Below are 27,301 nucleotides of genomic sequence, written 5' to 3' on the forward strand. Positions count from 1 at the left end.
TTTAATAATAAATATGTTTATTATAATAATATTCATACTTAAATAGTCTTAGTAATGTTTATAAGTATCTTACGATGACTTAGAAGGGTCATATTACCAATTGACTACGCTTATCACAAGGACCGTTTTTGCTGATATTGAGCTTCTTGTGATTGTCGTTGCACTGTGTGATGAAGCAATTCACTCAGTTCTATCAGATTAGCATTCACAGGGACCATAGCTGTCAATATACTGATAACTTCCATTTTGCTAAAAAGTACACTTAATACTTTGAATTACATTTCTTGAAATTCTTCACTACAGTTACGAGTACACAGACATGGATGTACGTAAACTGCAACTTGACTGGTTGGCATAGGCGTCCATGAGGCAGTAGTTTCACTTACAGAAAAAAATTGAGAAGCTGGCTTTCACTGTGGTTCCCTACAGTACAGCATACACACATACATGTTTGCCTTTTTTAGACTTCAGTAGACAGTCAGAGGTCTTTGAAAGCACAGAGCTGCACACACTTCTGGCTGTATAGTGCTAGCAGGGATGGGTCTCTGAGCATGCTCAGCTCATGCTGTCTGTCAGCTGACTGGGAGAAGTCGTCTGGGCCCTCTCCACAGCCTCCCACCTGGGAATGACTGGGGTACCCGGGGTGGACCATGAGCTCTCCTGTAATCACAGACTGATTACAGCTTGATGCACTGCTGGAGGTAGAGCCTGACGGCCATGAAGCCAAGGCATGACTGAGGGCTCTCTGCAGGTTGGGGACGGACATGTTCTGGCCCATGGTGGTAAGTCCCAGGTACACATCAGGCCACCTATGGAAATGGTTTTGATCTTGATTAGTGTTTGTCAGCCAGTCATTATAATAGCTGACTGACAAGCAATAACACAGTCAATGAACATTTAATAAAACACATACCGAAACACTAAAGCACTATCATACTATATTGCAGTCAGAATCCTGTTTACTTAAATTTGAATTTTGAATTTTTACAGGGACAGCAAACACACTTCCTAAATCAGCACTAAAAAATACACACAAAAGATCATAAATGTAAATATTACACACAAGTCCACAATTATAAAAAAGGAGAATCAGTATGATAGACCATATAGGTAAGACAATCTTTTGTGATGACATTTTTGATGCTATTGCATCAAAATATGGTGGCACATGAACTAAAGAAACTGGACAACATGTGACTCGGGCTGGCAAAATGTAATTAGAGAGTGTTGTGCCCACAGAGACCTGTCTCAGTCCATCACCTCCGTGTTGCTGCTGTGTAAATACACCCTGAGGCAGATTCAAAACTATGTGTTTATTATTGAATATTAATAACTGTATATACGTTTTGTAATTTGTAGGATTTTAAGGTTTTTATGAACTTTCACCTTTTTACACAACCGTGTGTTGTATAGTGATATATAAATTACTTGTAACTTGTACCTTTTTTTTTAGTTTAGCCAAAACCTGAGCCTGTTTTTAAACTGAGTCTCTGATGGCTGTAGGTATGGACATCCAATTCTGCACCACTGTAATTTCAAAAGCAGATTGAATCCTATTAGATGCTCTGGTCCTGCTTACTCTGCTTCATCTTATTAAAGTAGGATTCCATCCAAGTCAAGGCATTGATGGATATATTACAGATTTTTTAAAAAGTGAAAAATTATGGTTCATAAGAGTATCAGCAGATCAACAGAAGTTTGACACAAAAGGTTGTTTTCAGTCCTGGTCCAGTATTCAACTTACACACCAACCCAAACAACAGAGTAAATGTTGGCTAATGTCTCAGCAAAGGATGTGTTGAAACTTGACAAACACTTGGTTAGGGGTAGGAAACCATGTAGTATTGACTTGAAAGTCCTGTTTTTAGTTGACATGGCTGGAGGGACCGCAATGACTTGTTGAAAACACCTGGTTTTGTAGCCACAAGCACAACAACAGATGTTCCCAACCTCCCTTAACAAATAGACAATTGTCTTTGCAACCTCAGCTGGAATTATGAGGGTTGTAAGAGCAAAAATTAAACATATAAAACTATATGTGAAGTGTTGAGGGTAATGTAAAATAATCCATTACAGTACTGGGATTACTTTTTTGCTATAACAATTAATGTAATGCTTTAGTTCAGCAATTCAAATAATTCTTCATAGAAGTAATCTGTTAATGGAAAAAAATGACTGTCTTTCCTTTTGTTGCCACACAAATAAAATAAAATCCCTGAAGCATTTCTTCTGTTTCTGTTTCCCTCCTGCTGCTCATCAGGTAGCAATGTGCCAGCGGAAGGTCACAGTGCATGCAACAACATTTTGTTATGTAATGACCTATTTATTCATTTATTAAGGCATTTAACTATTAAATCATGCATGTGTATATTTAGTTGAGGCCATCCACAGGCAATTGTAACACAGTCTCCTTAAAGATTTCCAGTGGTCTCATGTTTACACATATTGGAACAATGGCCTTCTTACTTGGAACCTGGTTTGCAGATACATTAAATTTCCTGGCTACTGGGCTGTACACAGGTGTTTATGTGTGTGATGACACACAGTATATTGTAGATCTGATGAGTTAAAAGCTTAAATAGTATTGATTAATGTTTTTTTTTATTATTTTTTAATTGTTTTAATTTTGCATCAAGAAAAAAAAACATCCTTAGACAAAGGTCTAAGCTTGCACTTGCACTTCATGGGCACCTGATCATCCTTCTGGGCATCAGCCAAAACTGTTCTGTGACATACACTAGACTGAACTTCCTAATAGCATATCAGCGGATCAATAGGCAGGTTTGTAAAAGTTTCTTGCCTCATGTCTTATCAGCACAGCCAGGTTTATACAGTTAATCAGTGGTTAGAGAGTGCATGGTGGCCCTCAGTCTCGAGATCTGTCTGAGCTCTTTGTATTTGTGGACGCACGATGACAAAATGCGGATCGGGTTGGTTCAACAGCTCTGCAGCCACTGGATGAGTGTGAGGTGCTGGGAGACCTGTTGGGATCTCAACTGAATAATAACAAACAGATAAACTATAATCCTGATGATGTGTTTGGCCTTGGTCACCTCCCAAGATAAGCAGAGGATGTTTGTGAACACCTTTTATAAACTGATTGCATCTGTTTTATCTTCTGCCTCTAGGTGAGGAATTTCTGATTAAAATGACACTAGAAAAGAAAACTTTATGCATCTTGTGACCACTGACACCCAGTGAAATATTCAAACCATATACTTCAAATACAAAATGATCACAGACTGAGCTTATTTAAACATTATCTATCATATCAGGAGGTCATCAATATTATGCTTCAACTTCTAGTTTTTCAGCAGCATGGAAGTGAAATCTGTAAATCAGAGAGCAGACTTTGTTTTGCCACATTGAAACTGTTGTTTTTTGTGATTAAATAAATACTGAAGCAAAATATTTCACTAGGTTATAACATAATGTGGATTTCTACAACCATGCTTCCACACGCTTGCTGTTAAAAAGGCTGCCGGTTGAATGTTGTGCTGAGCCATCTCGTGTTTTTTTGTAATGTGCGCACCATTGACTGTCCGTGCGCTGCACTTCCGCAATTACAAAATCCGCCTCTTGCATTCCGTCAACATTACGTTGTCAATTTAGAATTTAGAAAATCGTTTTTTGACTTTTGTAAATCGATTCAAAATCGTCCATGTCTGCGTTGTGATGCATCTAAGAACTGATTATTTCTCCCAACCCTACTGTGATCACCATGTCATCAACACATTTTTGATATATGATGTCACTGAAGATGTATATTCCTCAAGACTGATGTTGTTATTCTGAGTGGCAGCATCTCTGAACATCTGCACATCCAGTCTGTGCACCTTAAAACAGTCCTGTAGGGCTGCTGTTGCTTCATCTTTCCGTACTTTGATAGTTTTAACTGATTGTTTGAATGTCCATTTCAACTATTAGTAAGTAGGAAGAGGATGCAGAGAAATATTATGACAGGCCAAAGTGAGGATATGGGAGGATTTTTTAGCTGTCTGGAATACTTGTATACACAAGGTCCAGGATATTTCTTCATCTGGTGGGGATCTGAACATGCTGGTGAAATTCAGGTCAAACAGTTCTGAGGTGTGAACATAGCGTCATACAAAAATTGTCCAACATTTTCAACTCCCGCGATTGCAAGCTTGATACGATTTTTGCATCACACCTAGAGCAATTAGACATAACATTGTTTTATTCTATATCGGGATTGGCTCTAAAGGATGAGTGACCTTGACAGGGGCAGCAGGAGACAGGGAGAAAGGCTCAGAGAACATAATACAACATAATAATGGTGACAGCAGCTACTACTATATTTGACATTAGCTAATGTTAGCTGTGGCTTCTCACTTCTCGCAGACCTCTGCCAGACCAGACAAACATAATAATAATAATAATAATAATAATAATAATAATAATAATGGCCGCAATGTGAATAAAAAAATAATGATGAATGTAAACATTAACAAAGAAAGCCTCCTCTTAACTTTATTTCAGAAAAGGAAAACCTATTGTGGTAAAATGTGAATGTAAAAAATTAAATGTGTTCATTTTACTGTTTTTTTAAACACACAAACACACACAGACCTGATTCCATAGCGTGTGAAGACAGGGATAGAGTCAGTGGCATCCTTCTCCACCTGTGTGTAGAATCTTTGAAGGTGTGCTGGCAGCCATGGGCAGCTGTGTAAACCTGCTTCCTTTGGAACACGAGTATACGGAATCCTGAGATCTGACATGACTTGTGCAAACACCTCACGCACCTCTGCAACACACAGTAAATCAATGTTAATTCTCTTGCCTCACTCAAGCAACTCATGATTTGGAATATCAAATATATATGTAAAATAATCAAACAATAGAAAATTGTATTATATACATTCATGTTCAATGGCTTACATCCACTCATAAAGAACATGTATATATCATGGCACAGGCTTGAGTTCCAATTATTTCTACAGCTTGGTTCAGTGATTAATTAATTATAGGTCCTGGTCTAAAAGGTCTAATGTGACCAAAATTTCTGGATCAACAATATACAGACAATACTTTGAATATTTGTTTAAATGTCCCTCTGCCATTTTCACTTGAGTTAGGTGCCGATGATGTCTATCCACAAGCTTCTGGTAGTCCTCAGTGTTGTTTAATTCGGGACTATGAGAAGGCGATTCTGAAACCTCAGTTGTAGCCCATCCATCCATCCATCCATCCATTTTTGTCTGCTTGCCTGAGCAGGGACACCCAGACTTCCCTCTCTCCAGACACTTCCTCCAGCTCTTCCGGAAGGATCCCAAGGCATTCCCAGGCCAGCTGGGTGACATAGTCACTCCAGCGTGTCCTGGGTCTTCCTCGGGGTCTCCTTCCGGCAGGACATGTCAGGAACACCTCCTGAGGGAGGCGTCCAGGGGGCATCCGAAACAGATGCCCAAGCCACCTCAGCTGGCTCCTCTCGATGTGGAGGAGCAGCGGCTCTACTCCAAGCTCCTCTCGGGTGACAGAGCTCCTCACCCTATCTCTAAGGGAGCGCCCCGCCACCCTGCAGAGGACACTCATTTCAGCCGCTTGTATCCAGGATCTTATTCTTTTGGTCATGACCCAAAGTTCATGACCATAGGTGAGGGTAGGAACATAGACTGACAGGTAAATCTCTCTTCACCACGACAGACCGATACAATGACCGCATTACTGCAGCCGCTGCACTGATCCGCCTGTCAATCTCACGCTCCATCCTTGCCTCACTCGTGAACAAGATCCCAAGATACTTGAACTCCTCCACTTGAGGCAGTAACTCTCCCCCAACCCGGAGGGAGCAAGCCACCTTTTTCCGGTCGAGAACCATGGCCTCGGACTTGGAGGTGCTGATTCTCATTCCAGCTGCTTCACACTCGGCTTCAAACCACTCCAGCACATGCTGGAGGTCCTGGCTCGAAGGAGCCAACAAGACCACATCATCCGCGAAAAGCAGAGATGAAATCCTATGGCTCCCGAACCAGACCCCCTCCAGCCCATGGCTGCGCCTAGAAATTCTGTCCATAAAAATAATGAGCAGAACTGGTGACAAAGGGCAGCCCTGCCGGAGTCCAACATGCACCGGGAACAGGTCTGGCTTACTGCCGGCAATGCGAACCAAGCTCCTGCTCTGCTCGTACAGGGACCGTACAGCCCTTAACAGAGGGCCTCTGACCCCGTACTCCTGGAGCACCTCCCACAGAATGCCATGAGGGACACGGTCGAATGCTTTTTCCAGGTCCACAAAACACATGTGGACTGGTTGGGCAAACTCCCATGAACCCTCGAGCACCCTGCGGAGGATATAGAGCTGGTCCAGTGTTCCGCGGCCTGGACGAACCGCATTGTTCCTTCTGAATCCAATGTTCGAATATCGGCCGAATTCTCCTCCTCTCCAGTACCCTGGAATAGACTTTCTCAGGGAGGCTGAGGAATATGATCCCCGAATAGTTGGAGCACACACTCCGGTCCCCCTTAGGGGACCATCAACCCGGTCTGACAGTCCAGAGGCACTATCCCCGACTGCAATGCGATGCTGCAGAGATATGTCAACCAAGACACCCCCACAACATCCAGAGATTTGAGGTACTCAGGGTGGATCTCATCCACCCCCAGTGCTTTGCCACCGAGGAGCTTCCTGACTACCTCAGTGATTTCAGTTTGGGTGATGAATGAGTCACCCTCTGAGTCCCCAGCCCCTGCTTCCTCTATGGAAAGCATGTCAGCGGGATTGAGGAGATCCTCGAAGTATTCCTTCCACCACCTGACAATGTCCCCAGTTGAGGTCAACAGCTCCCCATCTCCACTGTAGACAGTGTTGGTGGAGGACCGCTGAGGCGGTGGTTTGCCAGAATTTCCTCGAGGCCGACCGGTAGTCCTCCTCCATGGCCTCCCCAAACTTTTCCCAGACCCGAGTTTTTGCTTCCGTAACTGCCCGTGCTGCCGCTCGCTTGGCCTGCCGGTAGCCGTCAGCTGCCTCAGGGGTTCCACGGGCCAACCAGGCTCGATAGGACTCCTTCTTCAGCTTGACAGCATCCCTCACTTCTGAGGTCCACCACCAGGTTCGGGGATTGCTGCCACGACAGGCACCGGAGACCTTACGGCCACAGCTCCGGACAGCCGCGTCAACAATAGAGGTGGAGAACATAGTCCATTTAGACTCAATGTCCCAAGCCTCCCTCGGGATCTGGTCATTTGACAGCTCAGCCCCACTTTTCACCCAAGTGTCCAAGACATACAGCCGGAGGTCAAATGACAGGACCACAAAGTCGATCATTGACCTCCGGCCTAGGGTGTCCTGGTGCCACATGCACATATGGACACCTTTATGCTTGAACATGGTGTTCGTTATGGACAAACTGTGACTAGCACAGAATCCCAGTAACAAAACACCACTCTGGTTCAGATCGGGGAAGCTGTTCCTCCCAATCACACTGCTCCAGGTAACACTGTCGCTGCCCACGTGAGCATTGAAGTCCCCCAGTAGTACGACAGAGTCCCTGGTTGGAGCACACTCCAGTACCCCTTCCAGGGACTCCAAGAAGGCCAGGTACTCTGCACTGCTGTTCTGCTGAGCTGAGGAGCTATAAACAAGCCCACACCAGCTCGCCACCTCTCACCGTGGGCAACTCCAGAATAGAAGAGAGTCCAGCCTCTCTCAAGGAGTTGGGTTCCAGAGCCCAGGGCGACGTATACTGTTGTTGTAAATTGTAGCCTTTTTTTTTTAGCCTTTCATTGGATGTCAAAAAATTCAAGCTCATGAATTCGGATAAAACTTAGATGTTGGTCATTGCTCCTGCTTGACAGAGACACCACTTTGATCAGGTGACAGTAACTCTTTTGTCAGCACATCAAAACGATAACCAAGATTGCTTTTTACCTCCTGCGCAACATCGCTAACACTAGGTCCTTCCTGTCCAGGGCTGACACAGAGATCCTGATTCATGTCTTTGTTTTCATCTAGGCTAGATTATTGCAATGCTTTGTTTTTGAGTCTGCCATGTGAGAGCACTAAAAGTCTTCAGATGGTTCAGAATGCTACAGCTAGAGTCTTGACACAAACAAGAAATGTTTATCATATTCCACCAATCCTAGCCTCACTGAGCTGGCTACCAATTCATCTAAGATCAGACTATAAATTGCTGCTGATGACATACAAAACTGTACATGACTTGCCTCATTGTACATGTCAGATCTTATTACACTATGTATTCCACCTTGTGCATTACACTCTAAGGATTCAGGGCTCCTGACAGTTCCCGGGGTTCAGAAGAAGTCAGCTGGCTGCAGGGCTTTTTCTTATCATGCCCCCTTCCTCTGGAATAACCTCCCAGCTGACATCAGACAATCTGGCTGTATTGGCACCTTAACTCAAATCTCACTTCTTTGACTTAGCCTTTACTAAGTCCTTGACTTCGATTGCTAGCTTCTTCAGTGGGTTGGTCTCAGTCTCAATGAGTTACCAGTAGTATTAAAATTTACATTGTCCTGCTGACGAGAAACAATCTGTTTATTCTGATAAACGTTTTTCTAACTTTTGTTTTTGATTTGTTTACAATCTGTAAGCTGTGTAGCTCTCTCACTCTCTATGGCCTCATCCTCCTCCTCCTCCTCCTCCCCTCTGACGCATCTACCTTTCCTGGTCCTGCTGCCTCACATACTGAATGGATCATGAGAGATGCCGATATTGCCTACAAAGGCCAATTGGGGGACTGACGCAAGGCCTTTCCCTGCAGCCTCATCAGGTATGGTCGATGATTTACCGGTTTAGTAAGTATAGGCGATGATAATAAAACATTAAAGCTGTAGTCTGTAGCAATTTTTGTTGTTATATTTGCTAAAATTGTCATTTCAGAGGTGGAGGGAGCTGCGGGATTTGTAAGGACTCAAGAGTGATGCAGAGTTTATTGCATTTCTGCTGGACAAGTTAGGACCCCTGCTTTACATATGTTCAAGTTTTAACCAAAAGGCTATGGTGGTGGTGGTTACAGTAATACTCGCAATAGCGCATATCGCCAATGTTGCAGTCGAGCTGTGTACCTTGTTGGTAAATCTAGCTTGTTAGCTTGTATGCTAACTCCTGTGTTTGGCTTTGTCTATATGGCTACTGGTTAGCAAAAGTGTCTTTCATGTGACCAGGCACTTATAACATTAGTTTGTGCTCAGTACACTCTGAAGTGGTTGAATTGGTTCGGAGAAATAACGTTACTCATGCTTCAGAAATGCAGCATGGCGTTGCACCAGGTAATGATTAGCTGGTAACTCTGTCTACCGCGATGTGAGGAATATTGTTTGTTACTCTGGATATATACCGTGGTCAGCATGAGGCACTTGTCTTTGTAATCTAGTTGTATTGGTCAGAAATAGAACAATCAGGGCTTATGTGGTTGTTGTTATTTTGAATGCGCCATCTTGGTCATCTGGCTTCCTACTATTACTTGCAAATCAGTGGTAACTGTGGTTACAAGCCTGCTCATGCACAGCAGGCTCCTCTGTGGGGAGGGACTTTGAAGTCAGGGCGGCAGCGCAGCAGAGAGGAAGAAGGAGGGACCTGGGAGCTGGATCATTTAAATTTCAAAAAGTCAATTTCTATCTCAAAACTCCAGACTGCAGCTTTAAGTTCAAACTTAGCTTTCCAGGTTTCCTCCAAAATGACTCTATATACTCTAAGCTTTGAACGATGCAAGCACAGTGTGTTTTAAGATTCTTCCATTCAGAGCTCTGTTGTGCTGCTGACTACAGCTCCATTTACACCAGGTAAAAACCTCTGAACCCCTTTAAACCCCAATAAATATCTCTTCATCATAATTAGGACACAAGCAGCAGGTCGCAGACCTGTGAGGTCCCTATTGTAATTGAAAGAGAAAGATTTATTCTTCTGTGGTTTAACTGCTGTTTTGGAAGCCTGAACATACCCCAAAACTCACCAAATTTGGAATATAAGTCACATCCGGTGCAAAATTTGATAATTTAATGTCATTGGGCGTGAGCGTGACCTGCAGGCTCGGTAGTGCCCCCTATTGTTCTTGCCTGCCTTCCATGTGCGTATAGATGAACGAAATTCGTTACGCAGATTCATCATGAGCAGACGCACAAAAAAGTCTTGGGGATCGATACAGTCACTCCAACAGGAAGTCAGTCATTTTGATGTGTGGTGACATTTTTCCCGAATTCATGCCTACTTTGAAAACTATCTTGTCCTAGAGCTTTAACACCACAGTCTTCACACTCACTCAGTATCATATTCACGCCTTGAAGATGAAAAGTTATGGAAATCTTTTGGCTACATCATACCTGGTGGGTGTGACGGTGGAAACTAATTTTTCCTTCGCCGTGAGGCATCAAGGCTTTATGAGTTCAACATACAATTTCCCATCTTCACCAGATTATTCAGGAATGTAGAGGGAGTCACACTGTAAATCTGTGCATCAAAACTGTGTCATATCCATAGCGCCACCCACTGGACACACAAAGTCAGACAAACATCATCCGATTGACATGACGTTTACTGCTTGTTTTCTCCCCAGCATGACATGCAAGTAACAGGTGAGTGCGCGATCCGACGGCGCCGCAGCCTGACGTAATTGCTGGCTGTGGTGGTGCCGTCTATTTCAGTCCCTCTTCATGAAGCATCAAGTCTTCGTAACTTAACTCTCTCAGGAATGTAGAGGAAGGAGCCCTGCATATATCTGTGCATCAAAACTGTGTCATATCCACAGCGCCACCCACTGGACACAGGATGTCAGACAAACATGGTCCGATTGATATGACGTTTACTGCTTGTTTTCTCCCCATTGTGAAATGCAACTAGCAGCCCAACGTGCGCGGACAGCGAGGGCCCGTTCATCGCTGCTTGCAGCTTTAATTTAATTTGTGCTTTGTTGTTGTCACTTCTTAGTAGATTAGTGAGCAAGGATTTGAGTTTCAAGTCATTGTTAGTGGTTTATGCACACTAAACAATTTGGTCACTCAATAATTTTGCTAATGCTTTCCTTTCAATTACATTAATTATTTCCCCCAACACCATATTAATAGTAATATTTTTAAATATAATTTAAAGTGAAACTCTAACCAAAAAGCAACCAAGGCTTTATTTGTGATTGAATATGAGTCAAACCTTCCTGTAAATGCATAATTACAACAAAAGAGGCACTTTTAAGATTCACTGTGGTTTCATTTTCAGGCAAGCTAATTTTCAATGGAGTGCAGGGGCACTTTTACGATAGCATCAAAATCGCTACTTTTAAAACACTAAGAAGGCTCGACACAACATGAAACTTTGCTTGTAGTATCACCAGGGTCTCTACACATGAACACTAGCATTGAGAACATTATTTGTGTACACAGAGTTTACTAAAAAGAAGGTTTTTGAAAAACTCACCTTAGCAGCTGTATCTCTGGCATGATGCCATCATGGCAGACAAAAAGTGTCGATTCCTGAGTGCAACCTAACAGGTAGTAGGTAGAGTAATGGTGAACCTCCTACCTGTTAGGTTTCACTCAGGAATCGACACTTAAAAAGTGCCTCTTTTGTCGTAATTATGCATTTACATGAATTTAATTGTGCATTTACATGAGGGTTTGACTCATATACTTTCACAAATAAAAAAACTAATACTGAATCATCATATCAATCATAATTGCATTCTGAAGTGATGAGTATCATGATCTATTTAATATGAAAAACATAATTAATCATACATACATCATTCTTGGAAAGTCACCCCAAGGACTAACATGGGAAACAGACTGGTACCTTATATAATACTCAAAATTGCAGCCATGAAGCAACTAGCAGGATTCGTCATGTACTGGGGATATGTGGCTGAGTCTACAATACAACTGTTCACTTCACCTTACTTTTGGTTTGTTTGTTTGCTTTCATCATTGACTTGTCATACCTGGCAGTACATGAACATGCTGATGTCCGTCCATGTGGTGGGGCAGCTGACCTGTGAGTTCCCTGAAAAGCCTCACCTGGGCTCTCAACTCCAGGTCTACCTGGTAAGGAAAAACACACCTGGTGGTTAGGTTGTTGAGAAAAGTCAGTTCTAAGTGGGTGGCAAGGGACTTTTACCATTATGACTAGTGCTGGGTGGTATGCCCAAAAATGCCTATCATTGTATTTTTCAAAAATCAAAAAACAGTTTAACGGTACATGACGGTATTTTTTTTTTATGCATAATCAGGTGTTAACAGCATTTTCTACAGGTTGAAAGAGGAATTACTAGCCCCTTTTAGATAGAAAAGGCGGCACATTTGCTGCAAGGTAAAGGCTGCCTTGTCTATCTAAAAGGGAGGTTTAATATTCCTTCTTTCCCAAAAAGCCACCACTGGGGTAGGCATAAACATGTGATGTGACATGAAGCACGAAGTTGGACCTGAACAGTGATGTACAACATATGCATCGGAAGAAATGTGGCGACACTTGACAGATTTACTTAATTATAGACCGTGGCCCATATTCTCGCCTCCTCAGTCAGACACACACCCCCAGACATTAAACCCCCGCTATTAAAGGAAGCGTGCAGCGGAGCGCCTCGCGTTAGCTGCTTCAAGCAACAGACAGTTAACAGGAAGCAGGTCAAATATGTCTTCAAAATAAGAGCTTTACATTGCACCCCACTGGAGTTTAGAACGGGGTTCCTGGAGGGGGCTTTTAATTTGACAGTAGCGACCGTTAGTAGCTTGCCACTACAACAAGCTGACAGCCACAGAGATCACAGAGAGCTGGCATCTCCTGGATCTCAGCGGCTTTTCAGTTGCTCATCTTGGCATCCGTGGACGAAGTCGTGAACATCTTCACCGTGACGTAACACCAAAGCACTACTGTTTACCCTCACCATGCCTCATAATCGCATGCCTGTTTAGAAGAGCACTGAAAAGGATCCGGGCTGAAACAGTGTCGCGCGGCGCAGCATGGCGTTCCATACATTTTGTAATCATATTCACCATTATGGTGGTATATTAAAAATTAATATCATAGCGAAAATATACACCGCTATTCAGTGTGAACCGCCCAGCACTAATTATGACTATGATTTCTAATGAAGCTACAGATCAAATATACAATCAAGTTAACATGACTAACATAAGTAGCATGGCTCTAACCTCAAACTCAATGCTAACAAGTTAATCCTCCAGTTAATGGGGGCACTTGCCAAAGGCACTGCCTCAGATCTGGAGTGGATCCCTAGTCACGACTGCTCCAGATGGATTAAATGCAGATTACCAGTTACACTATGTTATACATTGTATGATAGGTGATCAAATAAAGATTCTTCTTTTGTCAAATATATTTTTCACTGTCTTAAAATCCATGTTTCAAATGAAAATGGACTGGAATTTCTTGGTCTAAATGTCAATCTATTACCACAAAGGCTGTTTGTCCTCATAGTACTTTAAAGTCCCCTTTTGTAAAATATTGATCTTTATGAAAAAACTATATAGTTCATTTTCAAAACTTGACTTCCTGTTTTCAATTTGATTACCATAACCATTCAGCAACAACTATTTAAATGCATGTAAGTTGCCAAGTTTTCATACTTTCTCTTGGAAGTTCAGTTTTCAACTCAATCCAGTGAAAAAAGAGAAATTGGTGTGGTTTACACACATACACATACATACAAGGAATTACTAAAATGTGGAAATTTAGCTCAGAGGGTGTAATTCAAATTCTTAACTTAAAAAGTATTTGGAGTATTGCTATAGAATTGTACATGGTGCCATGAATTTAATAAAAAAAATTCAAGAACATCAACAACATGATCTGGGAAGAGTTCTGGATTTTTGAAGCATGAAGTGACCCACATTTGCAGATTATATTCAGTTTCAGTTTCTTTAGTCATTGCAATATTTCTGTTGCATTTGTTTTACTTTTACAAATATTTATTTTTTCCAGAGTCTGGATGGATCAGGTGTAGCTCTATGGTCTCACTGAATACATGCACACAACATAACTAAGACTTTGGATGAGTATACCTGTTTCATGCTGAGCTGACCCCTCTCCAGGGCCTGACGGAAGCCCATCTTTCCTTGGAAGACACCTCGTGGGTTTATCAGTGTAGAAACCTGCTGGAGGCTTTGGCATACTGGAAAACCTTCCGACAGATTGGCATGGAGGCCGATGGGGATGTCGTGCCTGCCAGGAAAAAAAGTTTTCTGTAATATCATGTGATGGTGGCTGAAAATGTCTGACAAGACTTTTTATGGCGAAAAGCCCTGGGAAGCCTTTGCAACCACTTAAAACAACTTTTCAACCAAATAATTTTCCTTACGCAAACACCTAGAAACAATTTAGCAATTGCCAAGCACACATTTTAATTGTTTAATCACAGTCAGAAAACACTTAATCTCACATACAAGGAAAGTAATTCCATTATAGACTTGTTCATGGTATTGCATGTCTCTTGTGACATTCTACTAGCTGTTCCATCAATTCAGTAATCCAATCCAAAATATTAAAAATTAATTTCATTCAATTCCTTTGTTTGAACCTCTCACTAGAATATATTTTGCAACACTGCATCCCTCTTGAGTCCTTACAAATCCTGCAGGTCCCTCCACCTATGAAATGACGCTCCGATATTTATCCTTGTTTTCTTTCTGGCTCGGTCTAATTCTTTCTTTTGATACTGCGTTTGTCAGTGTTCTTATGTCTTCTCTTTGATGTGGGCAATGGTGGGGCATTTTTCAGCTCTGTTGTTGTTGTCTGTTCTCCGCCATTGTTTACAGTTTGGACATGACAGTATCTGATCAGGTAAGAGCAGGCACTGCGCCTATGTGAGGGAGGGGGAATGCCTAGTATGCACTGTGTGAGGGAGGGGAGCTGCCAGCAGTGTATGCATGAGAATGATTGGCACTTCTCAGACACTCCCCTTGGCTCTGATTGGTTGTATTGATTCAGGAGCGATGGATTCTTGCAAATCAAATAAGAGCGACTGGCTGGAGCCACAGACGGTGAATTTTTACACAGCTGACCTGTAGTCTACTGTCAGATCATAATGACAATTTTAGGAAATATCACCACAAAACAGCTGCAGACTACAACTTTAAGAACAGTACTGCAGCTGGACTGCTGATGCATCTGTGTGGCTGCTTGTCTAAGTCTACTTAATGTTAGTCTACTCATTGTTAGTTCTGATGCATTCATGTACAGGCCCCTCCAAAACTATTGGAACAGCAAGGCCATTCCTTTATTTTTGCTGTACACAAACATTTGGTTTTGATGCCAAAATATGAATATGAAACAAGCTCAATATGTCAGCATCCATTTCCAGGTATTTACACCAAGATCTGTTAAAAAAACTTAGAAGATAGCACCTTTTGTTTGAACCAACCCAAGTTAGCAAAATTATTGGAACATGTGACTGACAGGTGTTTTTGGCTGCCCAGGCGTGTCTTATAACATTGATTGTGTGTGATTACTGCAACTGCTCTGATCAATATATGTAAATAAATAATCCTGTTTGTTATGTTTTCAAACCAGTATTTTTTTCTCTGCCAGCCCTTGAATATTGTCCATTGTGCTCCAGGCACTTTTTTGCTCCCCCTGACCTGCCAGAATAGCAGCCTTGCTGCTTCTGGAACTTCCTGATTTGCAAATGAAGCACTGGCTGTAGGTGTCTAAATATCACATCACATCAGACATTGTGCTACAGTTGTTTGGCTAGTTATGTGAGGGAGTAAGAAACCTACCAAACAATCAATACACAGGTTCAGGTATATTACTACTACTTTTTTTTTTTTTTTTTTAAAGGAGATGTGTGTATGTCTCACGTTTATGAGATCCTGCACTACCTTTTTGCCAGATCCGCTGCCTCTTTTGCAGCAGATGCATTAACCAGGAGTGACACATTGGAAATGCCTCCAGCCTGGAAGCACTCCACAATCCCCTGGTTCCTTCTGGGACAGTAGCCAAAATCATCTCCTGTCACCACCAGCATCATTCTGGGCTGTGGCATTCTTGCTGTTCTCTGTGGAGGACACACAGGGGACAGAACACATCATAAGGGTGGTTATGGTTCAGCAGATTGAGCGGGTTAAAATGAATCAATAAATGAATATGTTGTATGATCCCCAGCTCCTACTGTCCACATGTCAAAATGTCCTCGCTCAAGTAGCTTGCTGCTATCAGTGTGTTTGTGTGAATGGGTGAATGAGTCATCCATTAAAACAGAAAACACCAACCTACATATGTGGCATACACACATCCAACAACATATTAACATTTTAGACACAGCTAATCAACAAAATCTGTATCAACTATATTGAAATCAACCAGAAATGTGATGATATAAAGCTGCTGACTCAGCTCTCATGTTGCTTGTAGCACATGTACTGTATCAGAATTTTAATCACTCTATGCTGCATACTGGATTGTTATAAAAATGAAACAGAACTTTGACAGAAATGTGTCTTACTGTTGCTGTTTCTTCAAGTGTAAATTATATATGTAATATTTTTTTACTTTGTGATAAATTACATTGTAGATGTCTACCTACACTTTTTTTTCAAACTAACATTTCACTGTGGCCTATAGATAGAAGGTGCAGTGACACATTTAGCTTTCACTATTGACAGTTTTTCTCATGTAGAGTTGTTCAGGCATCTCTGTTGAAAACCATCGGCATGGTCTGCCACTTGCATTTCATCACTCTGAAGACTTGTTAAACTACCTCACTCCCATGGCTGATCAAGGAGTTCTGCAGCTAGTCTGAGTCCGTGAAAACCCAACTGTCAAGTTTGGGAGTGACAAATGACAAATGAGAAGGCCTGTCCAATGTAGACACTGTAAGCTATACTTGCCTATCTTCTCCTTCCAAGTGCTGTAAAAGTTGGGGGCTCACAACATGAACCCTGCCTGGTGGTCCAGCAAAAATGTCGAAAAATCCTTCTCATTGACAATCCCCTGAAGAAGGACAGAGTAGAAGGACTTTATGTTCAAGTAGTCTATTTCTCTTATGTGCAGACTCTGCACCGATCAACTGCAACAATGACACCACTGAGGACAAAGGGCCAGTGGAAAGCAGCAGCAGATGCTGTTTTCTCACAGTGATTAGCCCAGGGGATGAAGGTTGTTCCCACTGAGCAAATCATGTTCAGCATATCTTGGATGAACCTATGAACTTATGATTGTGACACATCAAACTTGTTGAACACCTCCCTAAAGCTGTACTGTTTAACCATGTACAACAGGAACATCAACACCTTCTTTGAAACAGGAACTGACAGTAAACCTCAACTAGGTTCAATTTTATGATCCTGAAACTTCCTAATGTGATACTCAAACTGTGGCTTGGTGACTCATAATGCCATGAAAAGGTATAGTAGTCATTCCTTAAAAAAAAACATAAAATAACCGTATTTTGAGTCACAGGTATCAATACAAAATTCAGGTGCAATGACACATATATATATATATATATATATATATATATATATATATATATATATATATATATATATATATATATATATATATATATATATATATATATATATATATATACATATATATATATATATATATATATATATATATATATATATATATATATATACACTATATTACCAAAAGTATTCGCTCACCTGCCTTTACTCATTCTATGAACTGAAGTGCCATCCCATTCCTAACTCATAGAATTCAATATGATGTCGGTCCACGTTTTGCAGCTATTACAGCTTCAGCTCTTCTGGGAAGACTGTCCACAAGGTTGAGGAGAGTGTTTATAGGAATTTTTGACCATTCTTCCAAAAGCGCATTGGTGAGGTCACACACTGATGTTGGTCGAGAAGGCCTGGCTCTCAGTCTCCGCTCTAATTCATCCCAAAGGTGTTCTATCGGGTTCAGGTCAGGACTCTGTGCAGGCCAGTCAAGTTCATCCACACCAGACTCTGTCATCCACGTCTTTATGGACCTTGCTTTGTGCACTGGTGCACAGTCATGTTGGAAGAGGAAGGGGCCCGCTCCAAACTGTTCCCACAAGGTTGGGAGCATGGAATTGTCCAAAATGTTTTGGTATCCTGAAGCATTCAATGTTCCTTTCACTGGAACTAAGGGGCCAAGCCCAGCTCCTGAAAAACAACCCCATACCATAATTCCTCCTCCACCAAATTTCACAGTTGGCACAATGCAATCTGAAATGTACCGTTCTCCTGGCAACCTCCAAACCCAGACTCGTCCATCAGATTGCCAGATGGAAACGCGTGATTCATCACTCCAGAGAACGCGTCTCCACTGCTCTAGAGGCCAGTGACGGCGTGCTTTACACCATTGCATCCGACGCCTTGCATTGCACTTGGTGATGTGTGGCTTGGCTGCAGCTGCTCGGCCATGGAAACCCATTCCATGAAGCTCTCTGCGTACTGTACTTGGGCTAATCTGAAGGTCACATGAAGTTTGTAGCTCTCTAGCAATTGACTGTGCAGAAAGTCGGCGACCTCTTTGCACTATGCGCTTCAGCATCCGCTGACCCCTCTCCGTCACTTTACGTGGCCTACCACTTCGTGGCTGAGTTGCTGTTGTTCCCAAACGCTTCCATTTTGTTATAATAGAGCTGACAGTTGACTGTGGAATATTTAGGAGCGAGGAAATTTCACGACTGGATTTGTTGCACAAGTGGCATCCTATGACAGTTCCACGCTGGAATTCACTGAGCTCCTGAGAGCGGCCCATTCTTTCACAAATGTCTTGTTTCACAGTCTGCATGCCTGAGTGCTTGAATTTATACACCTGGGGCCAGGCCAAGTGATTAGAACACCTGATTCTGATCATTTGAATGGGTGAGCGAATACTTTTGGTAATATAGTGTATATATATAGTGGCGAACCGTGAGCACTACAGCTGGGCCTTCACTTCACCGCCGTGAAAAAAAAATCAGCGCGGAAAAAAGCAACAGTACAATGAATTAAAAGGGTTAAACAAGTGCAAATTTAATTAACGATGACAAGGATGTAAACAAATAGACCATAACGTCAATAACATTCTCCGCAACAAGAAACATTCTCAACATTAACTTCGGAAAATCTGGAAATATAAAAGGTCTCCCAGAATGTCACCCCGTGACGCTGCGGACACAGACACTGAGGCTCATTTCATCACCATGGACAGCGCTATGAAATCATGGCACATTACAAATCATTCACATATAAATTCATTAGCATCATCAATCTACAATACAATTTCAAAAGTTACACAAAGCTTGTAATACAAAGACTATTTTTTAAAGTTGCAATGAAGTGCAAATGCCTCTCCATGCGCAATTACGCATAGCGCAATGAATACCGATGTCAAATAAATTGAAGTCACAATTTTTACTACTATACCTCCTTAATTCTCCACAGGGAAAGGGACAGACAAGTGAACATGAGGAGAATAAAAACCCTCTGAAAAATCCAACCACACACTTATGATACGTTTGATACATTGATTGATTGATTGATTGATTGATTGATTGATTGATCACATACTGAATTTAAGGCAATTTGCGCTGGGACAACCTCCGCAATAAATACAAATTCCCAAATGTCCACTTGGCCAGTAATCTTAATCCCTTGAAATAATAATCAAGGTGTATTATAACAGAGGCCTACCTTAAATAAACACAAAGTCCATTCGTCGGTCTCTCTTTGTGAAGTGGGCGATGGCGGCGTCATAAAGTTTGTCCTTTGATTTGAGCTCCAAAAGAAGTCCTTTCTCTATGGACATCAGTGCCAAAGCTCCCAGGCGATCCTGTCCAGTACTGTTCCTAGCGTGCGTCTTGATGCGCTTCAGAGCCGAGAAAGACCGCTCCACGGAGGAGGTGGACACGGGGACGGTCAGCACCAGGCAGGTGAGGTGATACAGCTGCGGCATGCTCTCAGTCGGCTCTGTAAGAGTCAGAAAGAGCAGCAGGTCTGGTGGGCTCCTCACCTCAAAGTTTTCCATGTTGTACATGACCGTCAGTTCAGTCTTGAGCCTGGGGGGGTCAAAATGCAGCCCGTAGCTTTCCGTGAGGCTCTGGAACTCAGAGCTGGGGAAGTTTTCTCTGTATGAGGTAAACTTCTTGGGGTCCAGAAGGGCAAGGAACATGAGTTTTTCATGATCCTTGAACCTGTTCCTCAGCTGAGTGAGGATGTTGTCCAGGATTTCACTGTGCAGCCGCTGGTACGCTGCGTGCACATCTCCAACTCTCCGTGCCCTGCGCCCGCTGGGAACCCCAACTTCACGCACAGTGTCCTCATAGATGGAGTCAAATTTTGCCTTTTCTCTCTCTCTGGTGCTGCAAAAGTCCTCGATGCTGGACAAACAGAACTGCATGTCACACTCCTTATTCTGCAAGATCCCAAAGAGCACGTCGGAGTAGGCAAACACGGAGTTGAATGTGGCGAGGAGAGAGCAGAACTCGAAGTCCGTCAGCAGTGAAGTGTATCCATCAGCGCTGTGTACAGCATCAGCATCGAAATCATTGTGGTTGTCAACAAGGAATTCAAAGAGCTCCAAGAGTTTTCAGAATCTTTACTCTCATCATGTCCTCGAAATGCCAGCTCTTGCTTTCCAAGAAATGTGACGACATTGATGAGACGTTTCAGGATTTCTCTGTTCTGCCTGACCTTGTTGTTGTGGGCCCTAGTATGATTCCGGCCCTGCTCATCTAGCTGAAGATCAATTCTTGTGTCCCCAAAAGTTTTCAAATTGACCATCGCTTGCAGGTGTGCCGCAGAATCTTGATGTCGATGGGCTGACTTTGTCAGATTTGTAAGGCTGACAAATCCGCCGCTGACCCAGGTGGATGACTTGTCAGTTGTAAAAAGTGAACAACTCCAGCAGTACAGCCTGTTTGTTTCCTTACAGCTAGTCATCCATGGATATCACTGATCATTTTCGGTCTTGAAATGCCTTTCCACTTTCTTAACCTTTTCTTTTAATTCCAGCTCTGGAGTTGGTCTTCCGTTTTTTATTATTTCAAGTTTTTCTGTGAAGGCCCGCCTTGAAAAAGGCGATGCTATCAAGCTAGCCACAACCACAACGTCACTCTCGTCTTCCGCCATTTAAATCAACCGCTCTCACCACTCTGCATAGATTCGCTGCTCGGACTTCATGAAGGCCTACGATCTTTTGTTTAATTCCCGCCCTCTTGAAATCAAACCGTGATTGGTCGATTTGCCCGTCACTCACCACACCAAAACATATAGCTTGGCCTTCCCCGGGATTTGTGAAGTCCTAACCAATGAATGAGCCAGCTAACCGGGCCTTAATAGAGACAGACGATTATGATTGGATAACAGGTTTTCAGGACATGAACTTGACAGTAAGCTTAATTTTAGAACATAGATGAGAGAAAATGTATGAATATATTGTATTAAATAAAATGCGATAGAAATAAAAAAATACATATATTTTTTATTGAATACTTCATTATTATTATTATTATTATTATTATTATTATTATTATTTCTTATTTATTAGGCCTTCTCTGAAGGCGTAGAAGGCCCTGAAGGTTCCCCACTGATATATATAGGTACCAGGGAAAGATAACAAAATAGAATATTAAAAAAATAAACAATGTATGTGTATACAATCTTTGTTTACAAGTTATACATATGGTACCCCTTCCAATTCCACGATGGAAAATAAAAAATAACCTAGACTATCCTATACCCAAAATATGGTTTCTCATCCTTATCTTGTTTAAATCACAGTCCTTTCAATTCCAGTGAGTGAGCAAAGAAACATAACTATATTCATCCAGAGAGGAAGAAACAAGTAAAAGTGCTCGTAGCGGTTTGACTTCACATCATTACATGTTACTGTTAAGTACTCAGGCACTTGTGGATAACATATGGATATTCCTTCACTGCATTATCTTAAAATATGGTCTTAAAGGTTTTACACAGGGCCTGAGCAGGTAGATCTGTGAGGTCCCTATTGGTTTTACAATGATTTTTAAGTTCCCCACACACCGCCCAGATGTCCAACTTGCCGACCACTCTCTGACCACTCAGTTGCCTCTTGTCTGACCTGTTCGGCAGAAAAGTGGCATTGAAACATACCGCTTCTTACGTGCTGCCTACTCCACAGTAGCATGTACGTTCTGCGCTTGCGCAAGATGCAATAAGCGGGTGGCGCTTGTGTTGTGAGTTGTAAACAAGAGGCTTATGCACGCAACTGTCTTTACTTTAGATCAAAATGAAACTTAAAGGTAAATTCTGGTGTAAATTTAATCCATAGTCTAACACACCTTGACACCTTGACACCAAGATAAACAAAACTGACCTCTCCAGCTGCAGGCTCGTTGTGGGGAAGCTCGGTGAGTTGATAACCGAGTGCATCATTACTGCGGGACTCTACTGCACTCGGTAATCAACTCACAGGGCTTCCCCACAACAAGGAGGCTTCTCCGTGGTGAGTTTTGTTTATCTTTTCCGACAAATCCGGCAACGATATCAAATGTTTGATGCCTCAAAATATGTGCTGGGACCCTGTTTCTAATGTTGCTGAAGTTTGGTGCTGTTCTGAGCATTATTTGTGGCTTTTTGATGGCGATTTATACTTGGATACATTTGTTGCAATGTATTGTTGTGGTCGAGTGGTCGTTTCTGAGGATGCTAAAACTACGTAAGCTAGCCGTCCACAAACTTTATCTCTGGAGGGGGGGTCGTACTCGATGTCAAGGTGTGTTAAAACATGGATTAAATTTACACCGGAATATCCCTTTAAGAGATTTTTTTTTTTTAATCTATAGAGCCCCCCCACATGAAGATTGAAAAATCAGCTTTATCGTACTGTGTGTGGTGTGCTCCAGTATTCTCAGCACAGGACACCAGACACATTAAGATGATCTGTCTCACGGCTGATCTAGAATCTAGTCCTCCGAGCCAGGAATATCACGTGATCAAAACGTGATCTACAATAACCAATGGCAACAACCCCAGCATCACCGGGCTCTTCATAAACGGAAGAGCATAGACTGTATTTAAAAAAAAGAGTAAATAAATGTTTTAAAACATGAAAGACATGGAAGACATAGAAGAGGGAATGTGAGCTTTTCTGACAACACACAATACTTGCATTAATCACCAGTATGACGGTTAACGTTAGCTAAACCCAATAAAAACATTAAAATGGCTAATTCAAACACCCCCAACCGTAATCACTGATCAGCACAACCTCAGTTTGGAGAAGTAGAGAGCCGTTCCAGCCCAGAGGCTCAGCCGTAGAACCTCCGTATCCCTATGCAGTTGGGCTAATGCGTAGGGATACGGAGGTTCGATGGTCTGTTAAGTTTCATTTTTATTGAAAGTAAACCTCTCGTCCAGCAGCTGGGCCTTGCACTGTATTTCACCGCTCGCAGATCACCTGTTGCCCAGTTGCGCTAATGCGTAGGGATACAGAGGTTCTACGGTTGAGAAAATATAGTGCCAAAAGAAAGGGCGGTCTGACAGAGACGTGAAGCGGTGTGAATTTTCCCTTTACAACTTACACTTGAACTGTTATAGACTTTTTAAGGTCAGCCTTGTTTTAGGTGGTTTATTTTGCTTTTTCTCTGGACCCTGTTCACTGCAGTACAAAGCTGAGCGTCTGGGCTGGAGCGGCTCTCTGCTTCTGCAAACTGAGGCTGCACTGATCGGAGATTACGGTAGGGAACAGATCGACTATAGATATGTACTTTATATGACCCCACTTCAAAAAACACAAACTATCCCTTTAAAGATGCAAAGAAAAAAATAAAAACAGGAGAATTAACTTTGAGCTAGTCTGGAGGAAAGTCAGAGATATGGACCCATTTCAAACAAGTCATGGGCAGTGACAACATGTGTGTCAATCTGTACAACTTTTTTTCATTCAGAAGCTTGTAACCAAAAGCCACCACAGTTTAGTTTCCCATTGTCCCTGTTAAAAGTGTGAAGCACACTGTAGAAATAAAGAATGAACATGTACTATCTGCACCACTTTGTATTCCATTGTACAATATTCTTCTGCATTGCACTGTATCGCACTATATCGCATTGTGTTCAACCAAATTGTACTGTATCACACTGTATCGCAGTAGGTGTGAAAATCGTATCGTATCTTATCGGTGCTGTTTCATATGAATTTTTAATGTATCGTATCGTTGGCAGTGTATTGAGATGCATATCGTATCGCCTCAGTGTTGAAGATGCACATCCCTAGTGTACTACACATAACTATAAGTCATATTATTTGATACACTTGTGCAACATCATCCAGTGCAGTGTAACAGCTGTGCCGTAAATTCTGATTTATACATCTTGAACATGTTCCGTTTTTGTTGACATTATCAGAGAGGTGTTCATTCTACTTCTAATGCTGGATTACATTATCTCAACAATTGTTGCTTGTATTTTGCCTTCAAGTATTTCAATGGAGAGGGCAAAATATCCGAAACACTGATGAATATAATGCACCTCAGCACAGCAGCATCTACTATGACTCCTGTAATAAACAGCAACTAGAATGATCACCTTTTTGACAATGTCAGAAATAGAAAGAAATATGTAAGTTTTATAAATGAATAATATATGGCAGAGCAGTTGAACTGGGTTGTCTTAGATTGCACACGTGTGCCTTATGACATGGGTGATGAGTCTATGTATATTAGTAACTGAAATGAATATATAGTTAATTAATAATTTAAGTAATCATACAAAATTGATGCTGCATTCTGCACAAAAGGAGAACTGAGGGTGAGGACCAAAGATCTCATAGCCCAGGAGTGATGATGACAAGGATGTTAATGATGGAAGCTGGGTTCTGGTAGCTGGTGGAACAGTGATGTTTGCTGGATACAAGTAGGTGGAGAGGCAGTGATGTTGGCTTTGTCCTGAAACACTGTCAGCTGTTCTGGGGTTGCTTGATGTTGAACCTAGTCCACTGTTCTTTTTCACCATCTTGGTCTGGCTCTTGCTTCCAAGATGGACATCTTTCAAGTGTTGTTTTTTCCTGTCATTTTTTTCTTTTTTTGCTTCAATCCGCAACCTCAACCTAATTGATATCCTGATGATCTATTCTTTTACTCCACAGCATGACGGAAGCCTGCTGGAGAGTGCCAGAGCTTCCTTCTCCAACACATCCACTGCACTGGGAAGCTCCATGAGGGAAGAACCAGTCCTAAACAGTTCCTCGATGTGGTGAATGACATCATAGGCTTTTTGGGAGGGGTGGCAACTTAACTTCTTGGTTTTAGCATTGTTTTTCCTATTCTGTGTTCTCTGTTCTATATTTAACAAATCTTAAACTTCCCAGCTGTTTGGCATTTGAAAGTGTGCAGAAGTGCAAATGCATTGTTTGAATATGATTACCTCACATATTTTGTTGTTAAAATCTTTGTAGGTGGTTAAATTGCTCCTTCTGACTTTAGCCACCCATGCTTTTCTCCTGTCTCTGTCTTTGGAGACATGTGCACACCTTTCTCAAGCGATTGGAGCATCCCCATGTAGCACACCATGGTGAACTCAAGGACAACATAGCAGAAAGGACACAAACAGCTTGACATGCTGATCTGTTTGACTTCTTTAGATACTGTTTTTAAGGAATTCATTGTGGTATCATTATCCGTAACCGCTTATCCCTTTCCATGGGGTCACGGGGTGTTGCTGCTGGAGCCAATCCCAGCCTTGTCTCAGGGCGAGGGCAGGGTACTCCCTGGACAAGTCGCCAGCTCATCGCAGGGCCCTCACTGATGAGCAATGGGGGGTTCAGTATCGTGCTCAAAGACACTTTGACAGCTCAGCCTTGCCCTGAGCCGGGATTTGAACTAGCGACCTTTCGATCACTCGTCGACCTGCTCTACCCGCTGAGCTACAGCCGCCCCTTGGGAAGACTGTATGTTATTTATTATGTATCAATGAGTAGAGTACGTTTGGGATACGTAAGAATAGTTAAGAAATAGTGATAGAGTTCCATTTACTTGCAATGAATTCAAATCAAAATGTAATTTATTTGCCATGGATTTCCTATTAGAACACAGTTATCTTCATGATGTTGTTCTGAGTCCAGGCTTATTCTGCAGTCAATTGCAAATCATTGTCAGTCACCTGTCACTTTGCCTCACTCAAGTCATGAAGCAAAAAAACCAAAACAACAGAAAATATTACGTTTCATTGCTGTCAAGGACTGTACATGTTTAGTAAACAGAGTTCACATCAATTACCACAAGCATATAAATGTTGCAAAGCATTTATTGACCATTATTTACCGATTATCGTGGTTTACCTGTTGCTTTCTATTGCCCGCTAAGCACTTCCTGGAACTTTTGGGGGGCTACATAGACCACATGATCGGCCAGAGTTTTGAACTTCCATTGTCATCACTCTCTCTCTTAAGGCATTCTAACCCTTACCAACTTTGAAAGGCGCTGGTGATGAACACAGGAACAAGACAAGGTTGCCCTTCTGGGAAAAAAAGACCAGCATATGCTGTGCTTTGGTGCTGGTCTATGCTGTTGACCAATCACTAGCAAGAGCAGCATATGTTGTGTTTTGGTGCTGGTCTATGCTGGTTTTCCCAGCAGGGTGGTCGTGGTGCAATTCAACCAAGGTAGTTTAGCTGTTTAGTATATTCCCACAAAGTGTTTATTGTAAAGACATGGAGAGACATGGAGAGAAAGTAATACTACTGCTTATTTCATGGTTAGTCCACGATCGTTCCTCAAAAAACGGTAAAGGTATAGTCACAGTCAGGACACTGTCTCCAGGAGGTCCGGTTCCACTGTGGCTAATATGCAAAATAGGGGCGTCCACTTCCTTATGGACCGAGCGGGGAAAGCAGAACTTTCACATCCGGTGGCGAAGTAAACTCGCTTCCCGGCTTGTTTAGAGTTAAACTTTGGTGACCTCTGACCGGTCAAGTTCGCAGTCATGACCTTTAGCTACGTAGGTGCCTATACCAAAAAGACGGACTGCAGCCCAGCGAACTGACTTCCGGGTCCCTCACACCCTGCACTGGCCGGCGATGGTCATCTGCACGCATTCGGGTATCTGTGCCCGTGCCATTAGTCCGCAACTTCACAAAGCCCGGCGACGGACCGGTTAAATGTGCCTCCTGCTTTTCCGTGTCTTAGTCGGTCGACCCACCGCAACACAACAGACTGGTGTTACAGACCCGCGCATGTCTATTCAAATAAAATTCAAACTTACCCATTATATTACACGCGTCCGTCCATGTGAGTAAAATCCTCTTACAAGTAATCCTCCAACTCGTCGTCTTCTTCTTCTTCTTCTTCGCTTATTGGCAGATAACAAAACAACTTAAAATATGCTTATGCTGCCGCCACCTACTGTCTTGGAT

The 27,301-nt window shown here is 42.3% G+C and overlaps 2 protein-coding genes across 3 annotated transcripts; both read right to left on the bottom strand.

Moving 5' to 3' along the window:
* ydjc (YdjC chitooligosaccharide deacetylase homolog) lies at positions 1–27,301 on the bottom strand. 2 transcript variants are annotated; one of them, XM_037097988.1, is made up of 7 exons: positions 27,151–27,245; positions 16,819–16,921; positions 15,811–15,986; positions 13,993–14,152; positions 11,913–12,012; positions 4,591–4,768; positions 1–809 (listed from the first exon to the last, which is right to left on the bottom strand). In XM_037097988.1, exons 3-7 carry the CDS (start codon positions 15,972–15,974, stop codon positions 479–481), a joined length of 933 nt encoding a protein of 310 aa, XP_036953883.1. In that variant the 5' UTR covers positions 15,975–15,986; positions 16,819–16,921; positions 27,151–27,245; the 3' UTR covers positions 1–478. The 2 variants fall into 2 exon arrangements, with proteins under 2 accessions (XP_036953883.1, XP_036953882.1); XM_037097987.1 differs by lacking the exon at positions 16,819–16,921 and having other exon boundaries at positions 27,151–27,301.
* Positions 18,846–20,694, bottom strand: LOC119019264. Its single transcript, XM_037097709.1, has 3 exons — positions 20,605–20,694; positions 19,606–20,488; positions 18,846–18,867 (listed from the first exon to the last, which is right to left on the bottom strand). The coding sequence occupies exons 1-2, from the start codon at positions 20,692–20,694 to the stop codon at positions 19,607–19,609; spliced, it is 972 nt and encodes a 323-aa protein (XP_036953604.1). The 3' UTR covers positions 18,846–18,867; position 19,606.

This window comes from Acanthopagrus latus, chromosome 5 (assembly GCF_904848185.1).
Source record: "Acanthopagrus latus isolate v.2019 chromosome 5, fAcaLat1.1, whole genome shotgun sequence".
Lineage (NCBI taxonomy): Eukaryota > Metazoa > Chordata > Actinopteri > Spariformes > Sparidae > Acanthopagrus > Acanthopagrus latus.

What these genes read in the sequence shown, in the direction of transcription:
- ydjc (XM_037097987.1), bottom strand. Translation starts at nt 15,974, where the DNA reads ATGCCACAGCCCAGAATGATGCTGGTGGTGACAGGAGATGATTTTGGC. An exon ending in GCAGCGGATCTGGCAAAAAG is followed by an intron (nt 14,153 to 15,810) that starts GTAGTGCAGGAT and finishes TTTTCCTGGCAG; the next exon opens with GCACGACATCCCCATCGGCC. An exon ending in TTCACACGCTATGGAATCAG is followed by an intron (nt 810 to 4,590) that starts GTCTGTGTGTGT and finishes CCATTTCCATAG; the next exon opens with GTGGCCTGATGTGTACCTGG.
- LOC119019264 (XM_037097709.1), bottom strand. Translation starts at nt 20,694, where the DNA reads ATGGTCAATTTGAAAACTTTTGGGGACACAAGAATTGATCTTCAGCTA. An exon ending in CTAGGGCCCACAACAACAAG is followed by an intron (nt 20,489 to 20,604) that starts GTCAGGCAGAAC and finishes AAACTCTTGGAG; the next exon opens with CTCTTTGAATTCCTTGTTGA.